The 27566-nt window shown below is 45.3% G+C and overlaps 1 protein-coding gene across 1 annotated transcript in view; it reads left to right on the top strand.

Annotated features, from left to right (window-relative positions):
- The first annotated feature begins 18182 nt into the window (after nt 1-18182).
- Nucleotides 18183-27566, top strand: part of LOC144752615 (uncharacterized) — a 230719-nt gene continuing 221335 nt past the window's right edge. Inside the window, exons 1-2 of the mRNA XM_078640494.1 lie at nt 18183-18210; nt 18452-18569. Of these exons, the coding sequence (XP_078496620.1) occupies nt 18183-18210; nt 18452-18569 (146 nt within the window). The remainder of the gene's footprint in view (nt 18211-18451; nt 18570-27566) is intronic.

Here is a 27566-nt window from a genome sequence, read left to right as displayed (position 1 = left end):
TTGAGAGAGCATCCACAAGGTTTGATTTCCCTCTACCTGTGGTGCAAACCTAATGTTTTCTTTATGATTTTAAGGACGCATCAAAGAAATCGGTTCGATCCATCCCGATTGTTGATTTTATTTGGAGTGAGGGTTTAAAGATAATGAAGAATCCAGCCTCCGTTTCGGCTGCGTTACCGAGGATGGAAAAGAAATACAAGACACCTGATTCCGCACCAGCATGTTTAATTGGTCGTCCTCGTCCGGGTACTGTTATAATGCAGGCTGCCCAGTGGCGTTCTAGGCATCCCCAATCTCCTTGTGCAGTGCCTCCGGAGAGGGAAGGCAAATGCCTATACAGTATAGGCAAACATTTTGCGACAATGGCGGCTACTGCTATCAAGGCCTCTAATGCTTTAGCAATTTAAGGAAGGTATGACCGCCAGTTATGGTCAGATCTGGCTGCTCTTCTCGAAATCCTCCCGGAGGATAAAAAGAAAGAAGCAAAAGACCTCTGACAGGAGGGTGCGAGAACGTCTTCGGAGGTGATTGACTCCGCAATGGATTTGTCTTCTATTGCCATTCAGGCGAATGGCAGGTGGTGCAGTCCTTCGCAGGCAGGGCTGGTTGAGGGCGAAGTCTTTCTGCCCTGAGGTCCTGGATATGCCCTTCCTTGGAGAAAATCTTTTTGGAATGTACGTAGACGAAGTTACAGGGCATTAAAAAGTATACTGAGACTGCACGTTCCTTGGGCACGCTGCAACAAAGGCGACTCCAGTCCTTTCGAGGAGGTAGAGGTCAATTCCAGCCAAGACCGTCTTACAGATATCAACCATATGGTCAGCAAGGCTACAGATCACAATATGGAGGACAGCAACAGCAGCAGCTTTGTACCTCCAACATTTCTTACAATCAGCTAGATTTATGCCTGCAGGATGAGGAAAACTTCAGGACTCCTCAAGATGTCAGTGACTTTTCTCCTCCTCCGGTCACCTCATTTTGCTCTCAATGTCTTGGGTCTCATCACCTCTCTCCATTTCTGAACCATTGGCAATCCATCACAAGGGACTAATGGGTGCTCGACATCTTTTAACACGGCCACACCTTAGAGTTTGTCCACAAACCCCCTCGAACTCTGCCTCCAAGGAAAACACCTTACCTTCACTTGTCCTTGTTAAGGCAAGAGATTTCAACTCTAGTAAAAGGGGCGAACGAAAAAGTGTCTTTCGGTCAGAGAGGGAGCAGCTTTTATTCCAAGTTCTTTTTAATAAAGAAAAAATACGGGACATGGAGGCAAATAATGGACCTAAGGCAGTTAAACAAATATATCAAAAAGCAGTCGCTCAGAATGCTGTCTCTCTAGGAGATTCATTTATTCATAAACAAGGGAGATTATCTAGCGTCCCTCAATCTCTTGGACGCTTACTTTCACATTCCCATTCATACAAAACATGGCCAATTCCTGAGATTCGAGGTGGTTGGAGATCACTACCAGTTCAAAGTGTTGCCATTCGCCTTTGCTCAGCTCCCAGAGTCTTCATAAAATGTATGGCTCTGGTAGCGGCCTTTTTGAGAAGCCAGGGACACCAGGTTTACCCCCTGCCTGGACCAAAAAATCAACTCAGACCTGTCGGTGGCGCTTCAAGTCTCTGGGGTTACAGCTCAACGTGGAGAAGCCAGAAGCGTGTTTTTCTAGGTGCGCTTCTAGACATAAGATTAATGTAGGCGTATCTCACTTCAGAACAGAAGCTCAAAATAATGTGCTTAGCATCCCTTCTACGTGCAAAAGAGTACGCTTCTGTGAGAGTATACAAGTCCTTACTGGGGATGATGTCATCATACATCCTGTTGATTCCAAATTGTCGGCTGCACATGAGGCCTCTGCAGGAGCAGTTGGACATGCAGTGGGTGCAGATGCACGGCTCATTCGAGGACATCATCTCTCTTCCAGGCAATAAAACAGTCTCTGTCATGGTGGGAAAAAGGAAATCAATATCTCTCCAGACCTCTTGTTTCTACCAGATCAGCCTCATTACATTATGACACAGGCACATCAATCTACGGTTGGGAGGCGCGTCTTTAGGAGCTGCAAATACTCCAATAATGGTCCCTTCAAGAAGCACGTTCACACATCAACCTTTTTGAACTAAAGGCAGTGTTTCTGGGGCTGCAGGCCTTTCTTCCCAGGATCCAGGGATCCTCCGTTCTAGTAAGAACAAACAATACCACAACAATGTTTTACCTTGCCAAACAAGGGGGCACCAGGTCTCTCACACAATCAGAACATGGCCAGGAAATTTTGAGGTGGCTAATTCATCACCACATAACATTGCAGATAGAGCATGTTCCGGGCGTGGACAATGATTCGGCAGATTCTCTAAGCAGAACCAATTCCCAATGTCACAAATGGGAATTGAATGTGGTCTAGCTGAAACGGGTCTTCAAATTGTGGGGCACTCCAAAACTGGATCGGTTTGCGACAGAATACAACAAGAAATGTGAAGGGTTCGCCAGCAGGTTTCCTCAGAGGAATTCTTGGGGGAATGCTCTGCAGATGCAATGGACGGGGACATTCGTCTATGCGATCCAGCCATTTCCCTTCATCCCAAGAGCGTTCAACAAGATTAGGAGAGAGCCATGCCATATCATTCTTGTAGCGCCGGCATGGCCGAGGCATTTTTGGTACACAGAACTTCTCCTGTGTTCAATATCTACACACACTCTCTTTCCCCTGCGGCCAAACCTACTCTCAATGAACAACGATCAAATTGTTCATCCGCAGATAAGGTCCCTAAGTTTGACTGCTTGGACCCTCATGACTATAAATTCGCAGATTTAAACATATCTCCAGATTGCAGGTCCATTCACCAGCGGGCCAGAGCTCCATCCACTAATACGTCTTATGTTGCAAAATGGAAGAGATTCTGACATTGGTGTAAGAGTAAGGAATTACATCCTTTCTTATCGACTCAGGAACAGACTCTGCCTTACTTACTTCATCTAGATAATTCAAATTTAGCTCACTCATCAATAAAGGTACACCTGGCGGCAATTTCCAGGTTTCGTAGAAAACCAGGTGAACTTTCCTTGTGGTTAACAAGAATAGTTAAGGAGTTTATGAAAGGACTCTTCAGGGTTTTCCCACCCTTAAAGCTCCCTGCAGTCCCGTGGGAATTGAATACAGTTTTGGCTCAATTCATGAGATCGCTCACGTCGACTAGAAGAATCCACGATTCAAGCTTTCACTATTGCTGAGCCCTTCCTTCAAATCAGACAGGATAAACTTTTATTGAGAACAAATTCTCCATTTATTCCTAAAGTTCCAACTTCATTTCACTTGAACAAGCCAGTTGTGCTTTCTACGAACTTTGGGAATCCTTCAACCAGTGCGGAAAGAGCATTGCACTCTGGATGTAAAGAGATGCATCCTGTTGTACATGCACAGGACAAACAATTTCAGAAAATCAGATCAGTTTTTGTATCATTTACACCACCAAGAAAGGGTCAAGCCATTTCAAGAGCCAGTATCGCACGTTGGATTTCCTCTGCGATTGTTTTCTGCCACACCAAGGCTGGCAAGCCTTTATCTGTGAAGGTGTCTGCACACTTCGCGAGGAAGATAGCAGCCTCAACAGCATTGTTTGCTGGTGTGTCGCTTCCAGACACTTGTAGAGCGGCAACATGGTCCAACGTGCATACATCTACTAAGCATTATAACTTATACTCTGGGTGGAAAGAGAACGCTGCTGTGGATCAAGCTGTCCTGAGACATCTGTTTGCTTAAGGTACAGTCTTTCATATCTTTTAATTCTACAGACTGTTAATTTAGTTTTCACAATCTATTGTATATTTTACATCTGTATTATGATTCATGTGTATTAGTATATGTTAATATGTCTCTGTTATGGCATCAGAAGGTCTTCGGTTAGCTGCAAGCTAATGGAGCTACACTGCTAACTACTCTGATACAAGCATGTGAATCTATGAAAGATTTAATACTGGAGAAAAAACAGGCTACTTACCTGTACACTGTGGTTCTCCAGTATTGATATCTTTCATAGATTCACATGCAGTTCTCCCTCCTCCCGGTCTAGGTTTCCTGTGAGAAGGTGGGTTGGTATTTGCTGTCCACTAATTAAAGTGGGCACCTTGTACCAGTCCAAATGACCCTTATGAGTCCTGTAGTCTGGTAACCCACTTAATACCCATGAGAAGGGGTTGGAAAGATTATGTGGACCCTCCTAGGGGAGGGGCAGGACAGACTGGTGGCTACACTCATGTCCTTTGGTAAGTTTTTCGCCAGAGCAGGAGCCAATGGCTCCCAGACCTGGTTTGAGCTGGACTATGCACAGGGCCACCAAATGGGCCCTCGGTGCAGACTTTCTGGCACTCGGAGAGTGCACCCACCCTGCCCCAATACACTAAATCCTATCTGGGAGGTGGTCACACTGTACCTGTGACAGGATGCCTATTGTCATGCTTTCCTCTGCTCAGGCTTGGCTTAGCAGCAGGAGAGTAGAATCGTGTCTGTGGCTGGCAGCATCCATATTGTGCTGCCCAGGTCGAGAAAGCTGGTACCAGGTAGATCAGTGACCCACAGTAGTGGTTCTAGGAGGGGGTATCCTACCTCCCACACTTGTTACTGGTGTGGAGGTATGATTCCAAGGTGTTTGACACCAAACACAACATGTTTTTAAGCAGCCGTTTTAAAGTTCGCATTTACCCCGAGGTTCTAATGCGCTTAAATATATATGTCTGGCTGCATCACAGATAACCCTGGAGAATGGTCTCCGAAGGCTGCAGAGGGGCTCTGCTCATGCAGGGGCACCCTCTCGCGTAAAACCCAGCACCCTACCTTCATGATTGATAGGCCTGCCATAGGGGTTAATGATAGGTATTTAAGTGTAGTGATTCAGAGGTATAGTGAAGCTATATCTCAGTAAGTGATGCAAGACCATCTTACACAGTCGGCAGTAGCAGGCCTGCTGTGTCAATTTGGATGGCCTCTCAGGGGTGGCATAATACGTGCTTTAGCCCGTGGGAGGCCCCTGGGGTACCTATGCCCTGGATAAATGGTGTATCATATACTAAGGACTGATAAGGGTCCCCCATTATCCAATCTGGAGTGTACCTAAAGTACATGCATTGCAATTTAAGGGGGAAAGCAGATAGATTGGTGTCCTGGAATGCAGGATCCCAGCTTGACTAGGCCAAAAACAGTGTGACCAGCGTTTGTTTCCATAATACCTATTGGATAAGAAGAAAAAGGCTCAAGATAAATGGAAAGATCAGAAGAACTGAATTCATGGTGGCTGCTTTGTTATCGGTTTGGTTCTTGTGGAGCCGGTTGACTGATAGTATATCAAAAAGTATCCAATGACCTGAATATAGTGTCAGATATTGTGTTTATATAATTACAATGTAAAAAACAAAAATATTATAAAAGATAATACTGCCAAAAAGTAAGAATCTAATTTTTTGAATAAATATCCACTTAAATAATGTATTTAAAATATTAAATCAGTTAAATATAATTAAAATGGTTTTATTCAGTTTATAAAATGGTGTGTGTGTGTGTGTGTGTATATATATGTATATATATATATATATATATATATATATATATATATATATATATATATATATATTTTTTTTTTTTGTTTTAAAATAACTCCGTTCCAATCTCACAGAACACAGAGCCACGGCACCCAGATGCTGAAAGTAGAATTTATTTGGCAACAGCATTCCACGCGTTTCAGAAATCAAGTTTCCTTGTTCACTTGATTTCTGAAACGCGTGGCACCTTGAAGCAGAATACCAGAGGCCCAGCGTTCGGAGCTTGGTGGAGGGCACGTGGATGAAGTCTGGTCAGATGGGTGGGTCATTGGAGCAAAGAGATCCCGGACCTGAAGAGACTGCACGCGGGATAAATACTGGTGGAATTCCCTGGAGCCTAGACTCAACTGGTTTGCCTTGTTGGAGTGGGGGGCTATGGAGGAGAGGTGGGGCAGCTGGCCACACCTCTGGATTTACACGAGGTGAGCCCACGGTGACTTTCCTCATTCTTATTGCACCACGGGGACCCTTGGTGAGCATAGTCCAGGTCTGATGGTCATTGGAAGAGTAAGAGGTGTGCAAATCACTTTGATTCAATTAATGCTCACCTATATACAGTGCGAGGCCCGCTGAAGCTGCCTGTCCCCACTGCTACCCTTGCTCCACAGCACCATGGAGAGCCCAACATCTTGCACCTCCAGGGGCCAGGAGAACCGTTATGGTGCAGAGGGTGTGGGGTCTGCTACCAGATCGGGGGTCCCAATCTTGTAACCCACAAATACGCACCCCCCAACCGAAAACCAGACCAGTGTAGGGGATACATAGCACTACAATGCCCTGCTCTACTTAGCTACAAATGGGCGCAACAGCATGTTCTGCACTGACATCCACTTGAACTGAAGATGCTGAACTGTGGCCCCTTTGTGTGGCGACCACACAAATGTTCGGAGCGAGCAGCCAGGCAATGTATGAGCTGTTTGAAATTGCTCACAGATTAAAAAAATAAGGAAGTTCTTGCTGTTCTGTTCCAGCCATTGGTTCCTAAATGCATAAGAAGGATTAGAATGTGGGGACCTTCTTACGAACGAGGTCTCCAGGCAACAAGATATTCACATGGACAACAATCCTGATTTGGAAGACGGCTGCATGGACTGCCACAAAGCGCAATCGAAGACCTATACGGAGGACCACTTTGGAAAATAACGCTAGGTCTATGCGTCCCTTTTTGATGTCACAAAGGATCTCAAAGAAAGGATTCCGTACCTCGTACTTTGGCCAGGGGGTCATAAGTCTCCACTCTGGAGGATGTGGGAGACACCAGGGAGAAGAACTGGAGTCCTTCTGAAGAGAAGTGTTGAAGCTACGGGGCCAAAACATAGAACTATAGGGTCACCCTTGAAGACCTCGAGAATAGATCCTGCAGATCTAACATTAGCATCCTCAATCAATCAATCAATGCATTTATATAGCGCACTACTCACCCGGAGGGTCTCAAGGCGCTTGGGGAGGGGGTCCGCTACTGCTCGAACAGCCAGGTCTTGAGCTGCTTCCTGAAGGCGAGGTGGTCTTGGGTCAGGCGGAGGTGGGTCGGGAGGGAGTTCCAAGTCTTGGCGGCAGGTAGGAGAAGGACCGTCCTCCTGTGGTGGCTCTTCGGATGCGGGGGACGGCGGCGAGGGCTTGGCTGGTCGATCGAAGCTGGCATGCGGGAGTGTAGAAGTTGAGGCGGCTGTTGAGGTATCTTGGGCCTTGGTTGTGTGGGCTTTGTGTGCGTGGGTGAGGAGACGGAAGGTGATTCTCTTGTTGACCGGGAGCCAGTGCAGGTCTCTCAGGTGACCGGAGATGTGGCTGTGTCGGGGGATGTCGAGGATGAGTCGTGCTGAGGCGTTCTGGATCCGCTGGAGTCTCTTCTGGAGTTTGGCAGTGGTTCCGGCGTAGAGGGAGTTGCCGAAGTCCAGCCGGCTGGAGACGAGGGCCTGGGTGACCGTCTTCCTGGTCTCGGTGGGGATCTACCGGAAGATCTTACGTAGCATGCGCAGGATGTTGAAGCATGACGAGGAGACGGCGTTGACTTGTCTGGTCATGGAGAGGGAGGAGTCCAGGACGAAGCCCAGGTTGCGTGCGTGGTCTGTTGGTTTGGGTGCGCTACCCAGGGCGGGGGGCCACCAGGAGTCGTCCCAGGCGGAGGGTGATGATCCCAGGATGAGGACTTCCGTCTTGTCATGGAGTGCTGCAAGAGCTCAACCAGGGAGACTTAGAAACCTACATTAAGTGCCTGTTCCACAACATTCTCCCAGGCTGATATATTGCACTGAGTGGATCGCTCAGTGGGGATGGGAGACAAGCCACTGGATGTACACACATGGGACCGCTATTGACAGAAGGAGGCCATGATGGAGTCAGCCCAAAGATAGAAGTAATAACATTTGAAGAAACTAAGGTGTGGCTTTATCAGGATCGCTCTCAGTTTACGCTCCAAAGATGTTTGCTGTACCCAGCCACCCTGCTGCTTAAGGAGAAAGAGATACTGTATCGCTGGGGACACCCCTTCCGTCTGATCTTCAGACTGATCAAAGAAACCCACACAATTCACACACTAGCTCAAGCTGGAGCGTTGCTGGATCTATTGGAGCCCAGAGGAGAACCTTCAACAGCTCGAACGGGGGCCCCCTGGAGAAGAAAGTCAGGCCAGCCTGAGCGATGGAACCACAGTCTCCTTTAGCAGACCACCTTCCAAACCGACCCCGGAGGAAATAACACAGGAACATAAGGCAATACTGGACAAGCTCCTATCAGATAAATAATACCATTAATTCTGGGACTTATAATATTCAACCACTGATTGCTGCCTGGTACCTTGCAGTAACTAGAAAGGATGGCAAATTAGGCATAATCATGGGCCTGAGAAACAAGAATGATCCCCACCCTGTTCATGTGTTGCTCAGTTTGGGGTGGGAGGCAGAGAGAGGGTTGGGCCCAGTTTGTTCTTTTTGTGTTTGAGGAGGTAATCCTGTGAAACGCTATGCCAAATCATATGTTTCAACATACCTGAGGTGGAAACTTGATATACTGTGGTAGATAACCCCTATAATCAACAGTCTGAACCGGATTGGTGACTCAGATTAATGTATACTGTTTTAACCCTCCATATGAGGGGACATATGGCCCCTGCTAAGCAGATGTCTTTACACACATTCGGAAGGAATCGAACTGTGACTGTCTCCTCCAGGAGACCCACTTCTTGAAATGAAACTGGGGACGCCTCAGATCTCACATGTGTATGAGACAATTCTTTTTTTCTGGTCCCAATAAAAAAAGAGGGGGTAGCTATTCTATTTGGCACTACATTTAAGGTGAAAGTTTAGACTATCTCAAAACATTGGGGTCTGGGAATTCAAAGGAATTTCCACAGTACCAAAAGTGTAGTGATCCTTTGACCAAGGATGGAGGGATACGTCCTCCCTATGTGACAACTTATTACCTGAAAAGTATCCCCTCTAAACAGTCTTAGTATGTGAAGGAGCCAGTGTCAAATCTATGCCCCTCAAAGCAAGTGGGAAAAGGAAAAATGTTTTATCTTTTATATTTATTATATATAAACCTCACCCACTCTAGTAGTGGCATGGTTCATCCTCTGGTTGTGGCCACAGCAGGGGAGCCAAGTAGGTTTAAGGAGGGATGGGACCTTTGATACAGGATTTGACTACAGGACCACTCACTCGTGCTCCAGTGGAGTTAACGTTCTCTATGGCTCTGGGTACTACTTAGATCGGCAAGTATAAGCACTGCCTGTGCATGCTTTGAATGTTAATCCATGGCATACATTAAAATGCATATTATATACATTTGTGGGGGTGACTATGAAGTATGTATCCACCCTGAAGAAAGCCTAGGACCGTTGAGGCCACCAGTATAGGGCGGAAACATTTCTGTGTTTGAGTCATAGGACCATCATATCCTTACTATCCCTAAATATAGTCGTTTAACATTTTCCATCCATCCCACCAATAAAGGGATACCTGGGGGTGGATGAGGAATTATTAACGTTATGTCCCCGCCCTTTGTTACAGCTTCCATATGCGCTCCCTGGAATGCGGTCTAGCCCACCCTGACCTTTAGAAGCCAGGGTGAAACTCATGATGAAGCATGCCACTTCTAGAAAGGGTGAGGGTTATAATTAAAACAAAAAAAATAATTTCTTTCCTTTCCCTACTCTGAGTGGAGTTTAGATTCGACATGGGCTCCTTGCATGTACTAAGATCGTTTAGATGGGATACTTTACAGGTTATAACAAATTTTAGAATACACACACCGAAATTCCCGGTTGTATGATGGCCTTGAGAATCTTCATGGCATCACACACATTTACACTCTGCTCCCTTTATGCCCCAAATTACAATCAAGAGAGGTTCAGAAGAAACGCCTTATCTCCAATTATGACCACCCCAGACACTTATATATTCGTTGGAGGGGATTTCAATGTGGTAATGGACTTTGAAGTAGACCGTTCTACCCAATGGATGGGTCATTTGGGGGTGGTTTCCAAGTTCGGTCAACAGGGAATGGAGGAACTTGGACTCTAAGACATATTGAGAGCTCAACACCCCAACTAAAGGGACTATACCTATTACTCTGCTTCCCACCAAACATATGCCACGCTTGACTACTTATTAGAGACCCAGAAAATACAGCTGAGAACTCACCAGGTTGATTTTTGTTTGATTGCCTTCTTCAATCATTCAGCCATTAAGATAACCCTGGGAGACCAACCCGCTAGAACCCCTTCCCAGCCATGGAGGCTGAATGACAACCTCCTGAAAACTGACCCTATGAGAGTGATAACTGCAGAAATGCTCTCCACAATGGTCAAAGAAAATGATGACAGTCTCTGATATAGGGGTTCTCTGGGATGCACTCAAAGCGATAGTAAGGGGGTAGGGGGAGACAAAACTAATCTCACCAGTAGCAAAAAGAAATACTAACATGTGTGGGAAGTGAACGGAACTGGAGAGGCAAGTGCGGGACTTAGAAGTCCACCAGGCAACAGTTTAAGGCCCCAGAAATTGACAGAGGAATGCACCTTTGCCAGCGTCATTACAAAGGGGTGTGCAAAAGCTGGGAGACTTCTAGCTTGCATATTGAGAGCTAGGAGAGGATGTGGCTTAACAGCTAGAGCTGTTGACCTCGAAGCTGGGTAACCGGGCTCAAGTCTCGGCAGCGACGATCAACATCCTGTGATTCTGGGCAAATCCTTTATTCTCTCTGTGCCTAACATAATGAATGTGTCTGTCTGTAACGCCACTGGTGCTCATGTAAAGCGCTCTAATACCTTTGGGTTGAGTTTGTGCTATATAACCCCCCCAACAAAATCGACACAGACGCTTTTGCCACTATAGTTACAGCTAAAGGGAAAGAGATCCATGTAACTAAGGGTACTTTGGAAACATTCTGGCAATACTGCATGGCAAGGTGTCACCCCAGATATCTCCTACCCAGATTCCATATAGATCCTAATCGTCATGGACCAACAAATTGTCGCCCTCGAGAAGAATATAACTGTTAAGGAAGTGATCTTGGGCATTAATAAATTGCTCTCAGGGAACTTCCCAGGGCCGGACTACTTTATGGCTACCTTTTTATGAGCTATTTTGTCAACTTTTAGTGCCCCAATTAGAATGATTCCATTGCTGCAACTAGCAGCCTCACTCATACACAAAGGGGGCAAAGATCCAACATAATGTGCCTCATACCACCCTATCTCCTTCCTTAGTATTGAGGCCAATATCTTTATGTGTATATTGGCACGGACACTGGGCCCCTATATGCAGGAATTGGTAGAATCAGATCATGCGAGCTTTATCCCAGAGAGGGGGTGAGGAACACTACTAAGCATATTCTACATATACTGGACAAGACAACATGCTCTGGAGTAGGGGCCTTCTTGGTTTCCATAAATGCGGAAAAGGCATTTGACTGCGCCTTTTGCCTGTCCTTATAAGCAATTTTAGGCAAAACGGGATTTGGCCCTAAATTCACAGCCTCACCACTCAGTGACTAGGACCAGAGCCAGTGGTATGTTCTCTGAACCCCTGGTGATAAGTTGAGGGATGAGGCAGGAATGTCCACTGCTCGCCTTACTTTCAGCCCTATAAATGGAGCCATAAGCAGAACACATACGACTCATCCTGCAAATATCTGCCATACATTTTGGTAGCTATGCTGATGATATCATGTTTTTGTTAACTAAGCCATGCATCTCCCTATCCTTGCTGCTTGGAGAACTGGAGACCTTTGGTAAAGTCTTTGGATTCGAGATGAATGCTTTAAAATCTCAGATTCCTAGTCTCAACACACCAGATATTTGTAAGGGAGGACTTACAGAGAGCCTTTCCCCTGGGCCGTACCCAGTCGTCGATTCAGTAGTTGGGAATTCAAATTTGCCCCACAACGATGTAACTGCCACCAACAATATATTGACCTTTTAAAGAACACTTGTAAAGACCTACAGAGCTGGCGGATGGGAGGCCAGCCATGGGTGGGACACATTGCTGCCATTAAAATGACACTCCTACGCAGAATGCACTGCACTATGAAGGCACTACCCTTCAGCCACCTGTGGGGATAGTCGATAAACTACAGAAAGTGATAGAGGACTTTATTCGGAAAGGGAAACTACCTTGAATATCCAAAAGACAGGCATATCGGTCTCCAAAGGAGGGAGGGCTAGGAAGCCCACACCTACATCGTTATTACACAACAGCACAACTCCGCTATATGGTAGAATGGCATTGAGTCCTACCAGAGAAACCCTGGTGTTTGCGGACCAGTCAGTTGCAGGCATACATAGTGGGAAGATTCCTTTGGCTTCCTAGATGCTACAGACCGTCGGGAGTATATTTATCCCCAGTGCTTGGAGCACTGCTAGAGGTGTGGGACAGAGTGACATTCTCCATGGGCCTCAGGACCTGGCCATCACCCATGACGCCTATAATAGGCAGCCCAAGGCTCACCCCAGCACTAGAAGAGAATCATGTCCAATGCAATTAGCCAACTGCAAACAGGTGGGAGACATCTGCAACTGAGAAAGCTTCCAGTTCTTCGAGCAATTGAAGCAGGGATATGGGATCCCGGAAGAAGAAGGTTGGCCAGGTGTTATCCCCTTTGAGAAATGGGTAATCACCAAAGCTGATGACAAGCATCTCATATCTGACATGTACAAATTACTGGGTGGGACAGCGTCAATGATGCGCTCTCCAGCTGTGAGGAGGTGGGAGGTAGAATTGGACCGAATGCTTTCGGACAATGAATGGATAAACATTTACGACCGCATGGCACATGTAGCACAGTCAAGGAAGCCTTCTCTAGTGGTTATATACCCTGGCCCGTCATTCAGGCTTGGCTTCCGACGAAATCAGCCGACTGCTGGAGAGGGCGTGGGCAGATGTGAACACTATCACAGTTACTGGGGCGCTGTCCTAAACAGCAGCAATACTGGGATGATGTCCTTACTAGTATTGAGGTGAAATTCTCCACAGGTATCCTGCGGTTCCCAGCATGGGTTCTCCTGGGCCTGCCTTAGAAAATAACATTTCCTTCCTGTTTGGATCGAGGCAAAGCTATTATACTAGCTCTGTGCACAGCTAAACAAGCCATCAAAGCACTATGGGGGAAGGAGTAAGTGCCGGTATGCGATTGGCTCACACGAATATGGAAGCTTCTGGGAAAGGAAAACAAACTGGAGGACCAAGAAGGACGATCCGAGAAGCAAAACATAACGGTAGTGGGGACCCTGGAGACCCCCACTACCTGTAGACTTGACTATAAACATCCTTTGCCCAAAGAGACTATCTAACTGTTTTTCAATTAAGAGGGCACATAGGGCATTGGGCCCCCCACTGAAGCCGGACGCCCCTCGGTGCACTACAATTGCGAGACATGATCCTCTAGGCATCTCGTATACATGGAGACTTGCACGTAGACAATGCAGTCATCAGACTCTTCCCCGACTTCACCCTACAAGTGCAAAAACAAAAACAGAGTTTTGAACAGGTCAAATGAGCATTGAGGGACAAAGAGATCAAGTACATGATGATATACCCATCTAATTTGAGAGTGATTGCAGAGGGCAAGACATAGCACTTTGTCTCCCTGGAGGAGTCCTGGAACTGGATGGAGGGCTAGCGTATGATGGAATGGAGGGGGATGAAAAACTGCATAAATGGGAGCCTGAGAGCTGATGAGGGGTCCCATGGAAGTCACCATTCCCAAGAATCCTCTAAGGACACGTGAGCATAAGCCCATATGGGCCCTGAGAGTATGGACATGTAATAACTCGGGGAGGGGGGCTTTTGGTATGCGATTGACCTTCACAGCACCTGGCACGTTTGAGGGTTTAGGTGAGATCTGGAGGGGGGCAGGAAATGGTTCGCCATACGCAGAGATGATGCCTACAGAGAATGCCGGCTGTACATTAGGGATGGGATCAATATTAAGGAATCACATGTGGAGAATACATATCGTACCTATAACATGGTGGCGAGAGCAGTCTACCCAGGCTACTAGTTGTTATTTACAGAGTGACAGGCAGTCTGCTAGTAGGGGTGGTGGGTGGTTATAGTCTCATGAGGCAGGGATGCAGGGACGGGGACATTAAAGGGTTTGGAGTTGAGGCTTTTGATTTTTCTGTTGCTCATTTCTCAAGAGACAGACAATCCTAATATTGAAACATGCGGTAGTACCGGTATTGTATGGCGGGGTGAGAGAGAGGGTGGAGGTACAGGATTTATTTCAATTTTTACTGTTGATTGTTATGATGAATTACCTGAATGCTTGCTCATCTACAGAAAGACTGGGGCTATCGGGACAGTACAGAGAGACAAAGGGAAGGGTAACATGCATGGAGCAGTGTGCCAGGTAGTGGAGGTCGGGAGACCTGAATGATTCTCACCAATGGGGGGGGGGGCACATGAAAGGAGAGCTAAATATATTGACTTGAAATGTGAATGATCTGGGCAATAAGATTAAACGGACACTTGTGCTTCAACATATAAATAAACATCCCCAGAACCTCATATTGCTCCAGGAAACACATTTCCGGGGAAATCACCTCAAAGACCTAGGCAGATTTGGTTATAAATTAGTAGTGCACGCGGTCTAGTCTGCTGATTCTATGGGGGTAGGAATTCTACTTAAACAATCAGTACAGTTCATATTGCACCAAAAGAGGCATGACCCTCAGGGTGGCTATGTTGCAATATCAGGAGCGTGGGAGGGCTGTCCACCTAACATCTGTTCCATTTACGTGCTGCCACATCTACATGCGAATACACTGTCGGAAGTGAGCCCCCTTCTGTTAAACATGCGTGACACAGTGGCTCAGCCACGGTTAGACAGGGTGTCTAGTGTGGTAGTACAGAGTGAGCAAGGGCCCCTCTGGCCCTTTATGGATGCATTGGGAATGGTGCACCTTTGGAGGTTGCATCATCTGCAACAGAGAGAGTACATGTATTTTTCTGCACCATATGGTAGTTTTTCCCACCTAGACTATATCTATACACATCATCTGAATGCAGGCAGTTCCTGTGTGTCAGTGACCACTCCCAGGTTTGGCTGCTATTGAGGGGATCCAGTAGAGAATTTATATTGCTTCCGAGGATAATAGGGTACCATACAAATATGTAATCACAAAGGTTTCCTTTGGACAGCACTATGCAACCAACAATGTATATTACCTGACAGGAGTCTCCAACTTCATCACTCAATCACATCCATTACATTCCCTCCGAATCGGAGAATATATCTGTATACCCAAGGCTACTATAATGTACAAAACTAATAACAGAAGATTAAAAATGTTTTATTCGTCATAAGACACACAATCAAGAAAACAGATCTACACAATTAATAACACTGTGTCATGAAATATAAAAAGTAAAACAAATTCCATAAATTCATTCAAAAGACACAATAGAAAATATCGGGCGACATATGTTTAAAAAATGTGCAAGAGTACAAATAAGAGACCAAGGACTTTGTCTTAAACTGGTCACATTCGTAATAATTGTTCCTCAATAACTGATACTGGGTGCTTTGCTCTATGGGCACTCAAAAGTCTCAGTAATAATACGGATTGTGTTCCTAACAATTCAGGCGTCAACGCGTTTCAATGGAAGAATTATAATGCCATCTTTATCAAGTCCAACGTTATATGACTCTCTCAAGCTGATAAAAACAGGAACAATTAAAATCACCACCTTTACAATAAAGGTTTGAGGGGATATGTGTATATCTTGAGCACCAGATTAATAATATCTCTGGGCTTCAGGGGCAAACACTTCCTGTTGTCAACATTGCAGGTCCATAAATCGACTATAGGACGTATCTTACTCAGATCTCCAAGAGCCACAAAGCAAATAAGTAGAATCTGGGGCCAAGTAATATAGAAATCCTGTCGGCAGCAGAAGTTGTACTCCTCACGTTCGTATTACAAAAAAAATCTGCGTAGAATATACTCAAGTTAAACCTTTTGTTGCTAAAATATTGTTCCTATGATTTTGCTCTCCTTTTATGTGGGAAGATGTAAAGGTCACGGAACTTCATGTAGCGATCCTATGATGAATAGGATTTGCTGGCGGGCAGCAGCCTCACGTCCTCCGTTCGGTGACTGTTGAATAATGCGAATACTAGGTATTTGCATTATTCTGGGTACTAGGTATTCACAAAATGCGAGCTCACCTAATTTCATCTATAGTAAGCAGTACATGCTCAAGGGCGGCAAATATTTGCTAATTCAAACGCATCTTGGCCAATTTTATTTTATTTTATTTTTTAAACTTGTAAGGCGCAAACAGCTACCCAAAAAGGGTTTCCCAGCGCCAAGACACAGCACAATAAGGTGGAACGGGTTCACTGGGGTTGTTTCAAGATTATTGATCAAACAACCAGGTTTTTATTTCTTTCCTGAACCTAGAGTAACTCTTCTCCTTGCGTATATGGGGCGGAAGTGAATTCCAAATGGACGGACCCTGGTGGGCAAAAGATCTCCCTCCCATTCTAGAGAGTTTGAACCTAGGCACACAGAAGTTTGCTGCTGATTGTGACCGTAGGTTTCTTTTGGGAATGTAGGGATGAACTAATGCCTGTAGGTATTTGGGTGCGGTGCCTGCTTTAATCTTGAACATATAGTTCAACGTTTTGAATCTGATACGGGTTTCCACCCTAAGCCAGTGCAGTTCCCGCAAGTGGGAGGAAACACAGGTGGTTTTTGGGATTTTACATAAAAGTGGGGCGCTGAGTTTTGGACAAGCTGTAACCTCTTTATGACTGCTTTGTTTGCACCTAAATACAGGATGTTCCCGAAGTCAAGCCGGGATGTAACAAGGGCATTGACTACGGTTTTCTGAGTGGAGATGGGCAGCATCCACAGGATCTTTCTGAGCCACTTCAGGATGGTGAAACACAGGCCTACAACCTTGCTGGCCTGTTGTTTCATGGACAGAGAGCTGTCCATAATTACCCCCAGGTTCCTTGCATGAGTGACTGGTGTTGGGAGATTTCCCATCTGGGAAGGCCAATGTGAGGCGTTCCAGAGATCTCGCTGTTTGCCCAGAAGGAGAATCTCAGTCTTGTCTCCATGTAATTTCAGCTGGTTGTTAGTCATCCAGCTGAAGATGTTCTGGAGACCTTGTTTAAGGAGAGACGGGATGTGGACTAGATTCAGACAGAGAGAAGACAATCTGTGAATCGTCTGCGTATGTCATGAGGGTAAGTCCAGATCTCTCCACTACATCTGCCAGAGGTCTAAGATAAAGGTTGAAAAACAACGGGCTGAGAATAGAACCCTGCGGTACTCCGTGGGGGGAGTTGAAAGGTCCAGAGCATGCTATGGATGAGGTAATTTGGAACGTCCGTTGCTCCAAAAAGGACCTAATCCATTTCAAAGCATCGCCACAGATCCTGTTTTTTCCTAGCGTGGTTAGTAACCTTTCGTGCGACACAGTGTCAAAGGCTGCGCTCAGGTCAAGAAGAACAAGAGCAACCGTTTGACCGTCGTCAAGGAGTTTCTGAATGGTTTCGGTGACTCCCAGCAGAGCGGTTTCCATGGAGAAGCCAGTTCGGAAACCAGACTGAGTCGAATGAAGGAGAGAGTTTTCTTCGGAAAAAAGAGTTAAAGCAGAGTGCACGTGTCTTTCCAAACATTTGGAAAGAGCAGGGAGAAGTGAGATGAGCCTGTAGTTTATCAGTGTTTCAGGGTCTGCTGTTGGTTTCTTTAGTAGTGGAGTCACCATAGCGTGCTTCTGAAGAGTGGGTACTGTAGAGAGATCCAAGGAAGAGTTTAGTGTGTCCACAATGATTTCAAGGGAGGGAGTGTCCAGTAGTTTCATTATATTAATGGGAATAGGGTCGCACGGAGAACCAGATTTGATGGTCTTAAGGATGGACTTTAAAGTATCGATCGTAATAGGCGGCCAGTGTTCTAAGGTCTGATTTACACTGAGAGTATACTCCAGGTCGGTCTGAGAGGCAGTGTTAGTTTTGTTACTGTTGATTTCTACTATTAAATTGTCAATTTTGTTGGAAAAGAAGTGAGCGAGATCCTGACATTGCCAAAACAGCTCATTTATGGTATAACACAAGCAATGTTCGCAACAATGTGCTTAACCACTTACACATGGAATGGTGCGACTCATCTGGTTGTCCCATGCCATTCCAACTTTCTCTGGAGCTGCCTCAAACATTTCTTTACATGTTTGGGACAGGAAGCCTATTAGTATCAACAGTTTACTAGGCAGACACCGGGACTTTTGTACATACATTGTTTTCAGCTTTTTTATTCTCTCTCCTCTGTGCATTGATGCGTTTATCTTATTGATATTGTTTTCTTTGTCTAATGTTGCTTTTATCATATGTTTTCCCACAGGAGGATTCCCAGAGGGGGCCCAATCACCACACTCAGTCACGGGCATTCCCTTCCTCCTCTTCGATGACTGCGACGCAATTATTCTCACTGAGCACGCCTTCACAGATGGACCTTCGTGGCAAGTACTTTCATTTACTCTGTCGGCGTCTGATCTCGTGGATTTACACGTATCATGTGACAGTAAGACACTTGTCTCTCAGTAAGGGTCTGTGAGTGTTTCACATAGTAACTCCCTCGTTACCAGTCATGATATACATGCCTCACGTGACCTCATGACACGTCTGTCTGACCTTGGTAGATGGCACGAGTTCCAGAGTATTTTACTTTGTAACTGTCATCGCATGACAGCAGTCACTGCAGCATACCGTGAGAAACTATATTTCACACACTTATGCGGTACGCTACTTTTCCGCTACACGTGACCCTCACTTTGCCCGGCCACACATTCTGTTCACTTTTTTGCAGCAATTATTAGGGCTTTATGTACTCTTTCAAGAGACTTGCAGTATGTTTTCACCGATCGAGTACTCCTTCTTTTACTTTCCATTTAGAACCATGCATGCATTTGCCAATTACGCATTTGCCACCAACGTGCTCATAATCTAGGGCACTGTGTGGCTTCCAATCCAGGACTGTACAACCATTACTGCTGCTGTCCTCAGATGTGGCGATTACACTGCTAATGTGATTGATGTTTTCCTTGAACAGCCCTGCATACCAATGGCCTGCATTATTATCATGTCTCTGACCTCAATTCCTGGAGATATAGCTGGTATGTAATACGTTATTTCCGTTTGGGAACGCAACCGCGATACACACGAAGATTAAGTGTTGTGCATTTATTTACCTGTTTGTTGTGACACTCCAAGATGTCCGCCACTGTTTTGCCAACCATTACGGTTGTCCTATGTTTTTGATTACTTGCCATAATGCTTTATTTAATATGTTGGGTTGCACAGGATCATTTATGTGAACAAGGCATTTTGTAAGCCGAAACATGTTGTAGGTGGATTAAACACCCTTGAAACTTCTGGATTACCTGGTTTATTTTCGGTGTCTGAGAGCGCATTGACTTGGACTATATATCCATAAAAGCATTTCCCCGTTCCGGAGCCCCAGACTCTTCAGGGCGGCCTCACACAATGAGCACGGAGCAGCTCATCAAACACCCATAGGTCACACAAACACCGTGAGGCCCACTACTGTGAAAGTGGCTTTATTTCCAAAATCCAGCAGCGCCAGTTTCCTTTTGTCTAACGTTTCGGCACCATTGCCTTGATCACAGACTGGAACACAAGCGCCCAGGTGCGCTTGGGCGTACTTTAACTAATTGCATCACGTGACTGACATCACCATACTACTGATCCCACAGTGCATTGTAAAGGTTTTTTAAAAATGCAAGCTGGAAGTCCAAAGATGTTAAGCCCTTCGTGGTGATTACTTCGAAATACAAGCACTGTTGTTGCTGTGGGGTTATTTTTAAACACAGTCAGGTGAGTTTGTACATACTGCAATTGTTCTCATGGCATGTTACATTCCGGAAAGATAGCTTTTCACTGCACGATCATAACAGGATATCGTCCTGTTTGAATCCCTTCCATGCGCCGTTCTTTTTTTGCTCTAGTGGCATTCCTTAGTAGGTTGAAGGCGCAAGTGAGTCAGGCTCCTCCATTAAACATCCAGAAAAGCATTTCCCCGTTCCGGAGCCCCAGACTCTTCAGGGCGGCCTCACACAATGAGCACGGAGCAGCTCATCAAACACCCATAGGTCACACAAACACCGTGAGGCCCAATACTGTGAAAGTGGCTTTATTTCCAAAATCCAGCAGCACCAGTTTCCATTTGTCTAACGTTTCGGCACCATTGCCTTGATCACAGACTGGAACACAAGCGCCCAGGTGCGCTTGGGCGTACTTTAACTAATTACATCACGTGACTGACATCACCATACTACTGATCCCGCAGTGCATTGTAAAGGTTTTTTAAAAATGCAAGCTGGAAGTCCAAAGATGTTAAGTCCTTCGTGGTGGTTATTTCGAAATACAAGCATTGTTGTTGCTGTGGGGTTATTTTTAAACACAGTCAGGTGAGTTTGTACATACCGCAATTGTTCTCATGGCATGTTACATTCCGGAAAGATAGCTTTTCACTGCACGATCATAACAGGATATCGTCCTGTTTGCATTTTTTTAAAAACCTGTACAATGCACTGTGGGATCAGTAGTATGGTGATGTCAGTCACGTGATGCAATTAGTTAAAGTAAGCCCAAGCGCACCTGGGCGCTTGTGTTCCAGTCTGTGATCAAGGCAATGGTGCCGAAACGTTAGACAAATGGAAACTGGCGCTGCTGGATTTTGGAAATAAAGCCACTTTCACAGTATTGGGCCTCACGGTGTTTGTGGGATATATATATATATTATCGCTCGAACTCTCCTTAAGATCCTTTAGGAAAGAGGCAGCACTCGCGGACCAAGAGTAAACCAGAGTTTAATTAGAGGGAACAAAAAAGCACAGACGCGTTTCAGCGTGAGCCTTCGTCAGTGTGTCATTCATCCACATCCTACAATCCATTCTATAAACAAACAATTCGTGAGCATTGTCATGGACATAGGACTATACCCCTTTAAGCCACTATGGGCGCCATCTTGGAATGGTGTTCTATCCAGATAGAGGTCTTTTATAATTTAAACATGAAGTTATCACGTTTGAAAATAAAGCCGTGGATCGGCTGGTGTCCTATGGCATTTTGTACAATGCTAACATAATCAAAACAGTGCAAAAAACATAAGAAGTAAGGAAAGTCATCAGGCACATGGAAAAAGAGGATTATGCTCCTGTCCCTTGAGTGGAATTGTACCAAATTATTTCATCATAATTTATCATAATTACTAAACATAGCTATTTACGGGATATATAGCATTAAAGATACTCTATTGGTTCAGGGAACTCGCAAAGAAAAGGTATATTTACAAAGGTCAAGTTAGACTAAACCACGGTCTGGTGTGTATTGAGATAAATAATGAAGCTAGGTTGTCAAGACGGATGTTCTCAGGACACACATTGTTTGTAAATATCTAGGATTCAAATATCCATATCAAAATACTGATTCTCCTGTAATACACTATCATCCTTGATGATAACGACAAAGCCTATGTTCAAGATTATAAACTCATGATATTGATCACAGCATCCCTCACGTGCTCCGTAATGTTGCGTGCTGGCAATATCTATACATACATATGCAAGGTAAGTTGCATGCCTGTCATACCCAATGTATATATATGCAAGCTGGATTATACATAAATTTACATATTTACACACCTATGGTAGTCTATCCTCAACTGCAACGGGGGACAAAAAATATATCACAGTTTGCATTTTAGTCATAATTAAGGTTCAACATTAGGATACAGAAATTCATAAGTCAAGATCATGGGTATCAAAATCGAAGACATACCAAAAGAACATGTGTGGAAGAGTATATCTGATCTTATGGTGTTCACGTTATTTTGATCCTCAGGGAGCATACACATTCTAGTTGGATTTTCATTTTAGTGTACCAAGCTTCCTATCGGAAAGGGAAGTTTGCTCCTCCTATGATATTACTTTCCCAAGTGATATGCTAGTTCCTCCCCGCTGTTGAGCCCACCAGGTTGTTTTGTAGAAAGATCTACGATGTATCTGGACTCTAGTCTGCGGAGTCTCCTCAACCTATCACCTCCTCTTGCATTCGGTGGAACAATGTCCAATCCGAAGAATCGGAGTTGCTTGCGATCTTTACTATGCTCCTCTGCAAAGTGCCGGGCGACCGGATATGAGGTGTCTACTTTCTCGATCGCCCGTTGGTGCTCCAGGATCCTCAGCTTGAGCTCCTTGATCGTGCTGCCTATGTAGCGTAAGCCACACGGACAGACCAAACAATAAACCACAAACTGGGAGCTGCATGTAATGAAGTGTTTGATCGGCACTTTCTTCCCGGTATCAGGTATGTCAAATAATAGCACCCGTTTGCTGCCACTGCAAGCCTTGCAGTGGCCGCAAGGAAAGAAGCCTGCCATCCGCTTCAGGGAGTTGGTTTTCGGTGTTAGTTTGTCGAGGTGACTTGAGACAAGCATGTCACTGAGTGACCTAGCTCTGCTAAATGTGATTAGAGGATAAGCCGGTAGGTCACCTGCGAGTACGCTATCTGTTTTCAAAATGTTCCAATTTTTTGTGAGCATGTCTTTCAGAACCCCTGCTCCTTTTGAATAAGGAGTAATGAGTCTGAATTTGCCATCACTCTTGTTCGAATTTCTGTTCCTACCTACTACAGGATTCTCAGTTGCCAAGAGTTGCGATCTTTGCATCTTCCTTACTTTTTTCAGAGTATTCGTAAGTAAGGTGGTGCCATAACCCCTCATGGAAAATCTCTCTGCATTCTGAGGCAGCCGCCTCAAAATCGGAGTCCTTAGAGCAGTTCCTGCGGATCCTTAATAGCTCTCCGTAGGGAATGCTGTTCTTAAGTTGGGTGGGATGGCTACTGCTGGCAAAGAGTGTAGAATTGCCAGCAGTGTCCTTTCTATGCAGGGTGGTATGCATCTGATTATCTTCAATGTACCCCCTCAGGTCTAGGTACTCCGCTCTCACCGGACTAACCGAGCCCGAGAAGTGCAGATTGAGATCGTTATTATTAAGGATTTTAATGAATTCTTCTGCTGAGTCCATTCCTCCATCCCAAACAATAAACAAATCGTCAATATAACGATACCAGCATTTGACCTGCCCTATCCCAGTCCCTGCCGTGCAGCTCCTGGGCACCTGCTTCTCCCACCAGCCAACGAAGAGGTTCGCATAGCTGGGAGCAAAGCAGGTACCCATCGCCGTCCCAGATGTTTGTATGTACATCTGATCCTCAAAGAGGAAAATGTTGTTGGTCAGGCAGAACTCTGTGAACTCCAAAATCATTTCGTTATGACATGCATACCTCATTGGACGTTGACCCAGAGCATGTTTAATGGCTTCGAGACCCTGCCTATGGTCTATACGAGTGTAAAGGCTGGTAATGTCCAACACCATCAGCAGGTACCCAGAGTCCCATGTTAGTTCCTGGATCTTAGTCAGAAAGTCTTTAGTGTCCCTTATGTAGGATTCAAGTTTTGTTACTAAGGGAAACAAAATATTGTCAACGAAGCGAGACATGTTCTTGGTCAAACTCCCAATGGATGATATTATTGGTCGTCCGGGAGGGTTTTCCATGTCTTTGTGAAGCTTGGGGAGATGATAGAACGTTGGTAACATGGGGGTGTGGTTCCTGAGAAAAAGATTCTCGTCCTTTCCGAGCATATTATGGTTATACCATTTTTGCACTAGAGCATCGTATCTGATTATACTGGTTTGATACACAGCATTCGTACGTTCCCTGTAGTAGTTGTTATCTGCAAGTTGCCTCAAGGCTTCAGCTCGGTATAGGTCTCGACTCATAAGAACCACGTTGCCCCCCTTGTCAGAGGGCTTGATAACTGTAGACTCGTCATTCATCAGGCCCTTCAAAGCTTGGCGTTGGTCCTCAGTGATGTTGTTAGTTGTGATTGACGGTTGGGATTTTCTGTACGCAGTCAGGTCTCTTTTCATTGCCTCCGTGAAGACGTCAATTGCGTCCCAAGATGTTTGAGGTACAAAGGTCGATGCAGGCTTGAATGTGCTCTCCTCTCTCTCTTGCTCGACCCTTTGGAGGACCGCCCGTTGGGCGATGGACAGGTTTTCCTGTTGTTGGTCTGAATCCTGCTCCAATCGTAAGTCCTCTAATGCCTCGATAGCTGGTAGATCTTTAACACTAAGTATGTCCGTCTCGTTTATTTTAGGGCCCTTCTTGGTGCTCCTCAGGTATGGGCGCAACTTAAAGTGTTTGTGAAGCTTCAGCTTCCTGGTGAATCGAAACAGGTCAATCCTGGTTTGTGTATATTCGAGGTCATTTGAGGGACAAAACGTGAGACCCAGACTTAAGACTTCTAATTCAGCTTCCGTCAATCGTTTGTTTGTTAGATTCACTACAGTTAGGCTGGTTTGGTCGGTATTGGTTTGTGGATTCATAGTTCTTACTTTTTGTTTGTTTGGCGGCTCGCCCATCCAGAGGTTCTTACGTTTCCTCTGCCTGTTTTTCCCACCGCCTGCCCTCCTCGTCCTCCTCCTCTGTTCGATGTTGCTGTTGCATTGGCATCTGCATGCGCATTTGCGTCCACATCGGGCGGTTTGTTTTTTCCGCCCCTTAGCCAACTGCTCTTGATGATCTCGTATTCCTCCTGAAAAGGAGTCTTCTTAGGTAGGGCTCCTTGTGCATTTTGTCGCACATCTTCTGAATCCAGTTCGTTCTGCCTCCGTTGTTCATCTCCTGACTCATTCTCAGTCAGGTCTGATTCTGATGTGGCGGGTTCGGCTTCCGGCCTGCTGCTTGCCGTCGCTGTCATTGTTCTCTTCTGAAGAGCTTTGCGGGGGGCATCGAACTTTTTTGCATACGTCAAAACGCGCCCAGTCGCGTAGTCGTTTGCATCGCGCTCATACTTTTCTTGTTTGCGCATTCTGATTTTTTGTTCGTATTTTGCCAGCCTAGCTTTCATCTGATCTCTGTATTGAGATATTGTTGCTTTGATCCCCGTATCCATTTCTGTATCCAGCTCCTCATTGATGGTATCAATTTCTTCCAACACTTTCCCTCTATCGCTCCAGGCATATTTGACTAGAATTTTCAATGTGCCTTCGCAGTAGGATGCTGTGTGGTCGAACCAGTTGGTGAGCATTTGAGGGTCTGGATGTTCATACGAAGGCACCGTGTGAACTCTCAGCCCCCTTGGCACTCTCTTCTCCTCAATATAGTTTGTGAGGCTCGTAGCCTCCCACCACTTGCGCACTTCGCGCTCATGCAGTTTCTCCAGCTTAGTGAATATGTCCTTTAATTTACGATCCTGTGTTGATTCGACAGATATTGTTGTTTTATCCGCCGCTTGTACTGGAGCCCCCTTGCGTTTAAACATATCCTTTGCTGCGTTCATGCGCTCTGTATCGGAAAACATTCTTACGTTTTTTGCAAATGTGGATGGGTCTGATAACAGGGGGTATTGCTTGCTGTGTGTTACTAAGCAACCCCCAGTGCTTGTTCCCTCGCGTCTGGTTGCCCTCGGTACCGCTGGCGCTCTGCTGTTCAATGCTGCCACACGCTAAACATTATGCGTGAAAGACGGGCAGAAAGCAAAACAATTTGCTCACCGGCACGTTCGTCGGTCGTCAGGAGCTCCGGAGTAGATCCAGCGCTGCCCTTCCACGGCGTCCTTGCCGGTCCTGTTGTGATCCTTGCGTTGTTGTCCAGCAGCCACAGCGGTGCACAGCGTTACTCCTCCTCGGAAAACGCTCACCTCCCACGGAAAGCTGTGCACTCAGGAACGGGTGCTGCTAGCGGTTCGCGGGAAAACCGCTTCACATTATCGCTCGAACTCTCCTTAAGAATATATATATATTCCACACAGAGTTGCCTCTAGGAAGGTTCCACACAAGTAGGGGTTAACACACAAATCATCGCAGGCAGCAAGTGTTGCAGCGTGTGGCAGCCCTCTCAATGCCAAACGCGTTTCGAGCATCCTCCGTGCTCTTGATCACTGGCAGTAACTGACATAAATGCGGGCTGAATGAAAGCAGATATTTATTGTATTACAGAGTCCCGCCCTAAGTGGTTAAGATAGTCCAAGAAATAATACCACAAGACTCCCAATTTCATAAATCACAGTGGAAATCAGCTGCCAAAGTCAGTTTTTCAAATATAATACCCTGTTGGGTGAGAGCGCTGCACACCCCGCTGCATATATATATATATATATATATATATATATATATATCCTCGCCTAATCCTCCGTGGGTGGAATTAGGAAGTGGTTCGAGTTTCCAGGATATATATATGTATATATGTATGTGTATATATATATATATATATATATATATATATATATATATATATATATATATATATATATATATATATAATTTTTGTTTAACCACTGCCCTACAGGGAAAAAACGCAAGTCTTTAAAAAACACAGACCATTATAACTGGTGCAGTTATTTTTCTACAGACACTAGATGTCAGTATTGCACAGGGAGAGAGGAAATTATTCTTTTCTTAATGCTGACACAGTTGCTATGCTATAGCTTCCACAATACCAGTTTAGCTATTTTATCAGAATAATCATGAATCAATGTTAATTAAAATTCATGTTATTCTGTGAAAGATTCAATATAGTTCCAGTGACATGCAAATATCAACGCAGACTGTAAATAAACAGGAGAGTGACTCACTTTTCAATGGGTTGACTGAAGAATTTGAGATTTGTGAATTTTTGCATTTACTCTTGTTTTAGATCCCTGTTTTGCTTTTCCCTGCTGGATAATGAGGCCAGATATTTTACCACGGTACTGCTACAAGACCTGTCGTCTTGGACTAGTTAACATGAGATAATACAGATTAATCAAACAGGCTTTAACAAAGGGGCATGAACTATGACAAATATCTGAACGCTTTCACTGTGGACCAACAGATTAAAAAAAAGTTCAACACCACACCACTGTTTTGTAGATGTCAAAGTCACACTGATTGTGTGCACCGAAAGAGGCTGCGGGCTAAACTAGTGAGCACCATGAGACACCATGTGCCCCCTGTATGCATCTCCTGGCGCAGAGGCAACAGAAGGCCCTGCCCTTTGTTTCCTCACCGCAGCACTTTTCACGCCATGAAAACTGATGCACTGAGGAAACTCCTAATATGCTTGGCATTGCTTCAGCGTCACCACCAGCATATTCGGGGCCTCAGACCGCTGCAAGACCTCCAGGGATCGCGGATCCCTGGCGGTAGCAGTGGTCCTATGGCGGTCTGACCACCCAACTTGTAATAAAGCAGTCAAACTGCCAATCTCATAATAAGGTCTTATGCTGTGAAGTCATGTGCTGTGGCCGCTGCACTACACCTGTGGAAGTAGTGTCAGCATGTGTTTATACTTATTAGGACAAACTAATGACCCCTCCTGGTCTGAAAGTCCTGGGGTAAAAAAATATGTGAGGTTTAGTCTAGAGTCTCATGCCGCTAAGGTGAGGTACT

Source organism: Lissotriton helveticus, chromosome 5_1, assembly GCF_964261635.1.
Source record: "Lissotriton helveticus chromosome 5_1, aLisHel1.1, whole genome shotgun sequence".
Lineage (NCBI taxonomy): Eukaryota > Metazoa > Chordata > Amphibia > Caudata > Salamandridae > Lissotriton > Lissotriton helveticus.
This window is presented reverse-complemented; position numbering and strand designations above follow the sequence as displayed.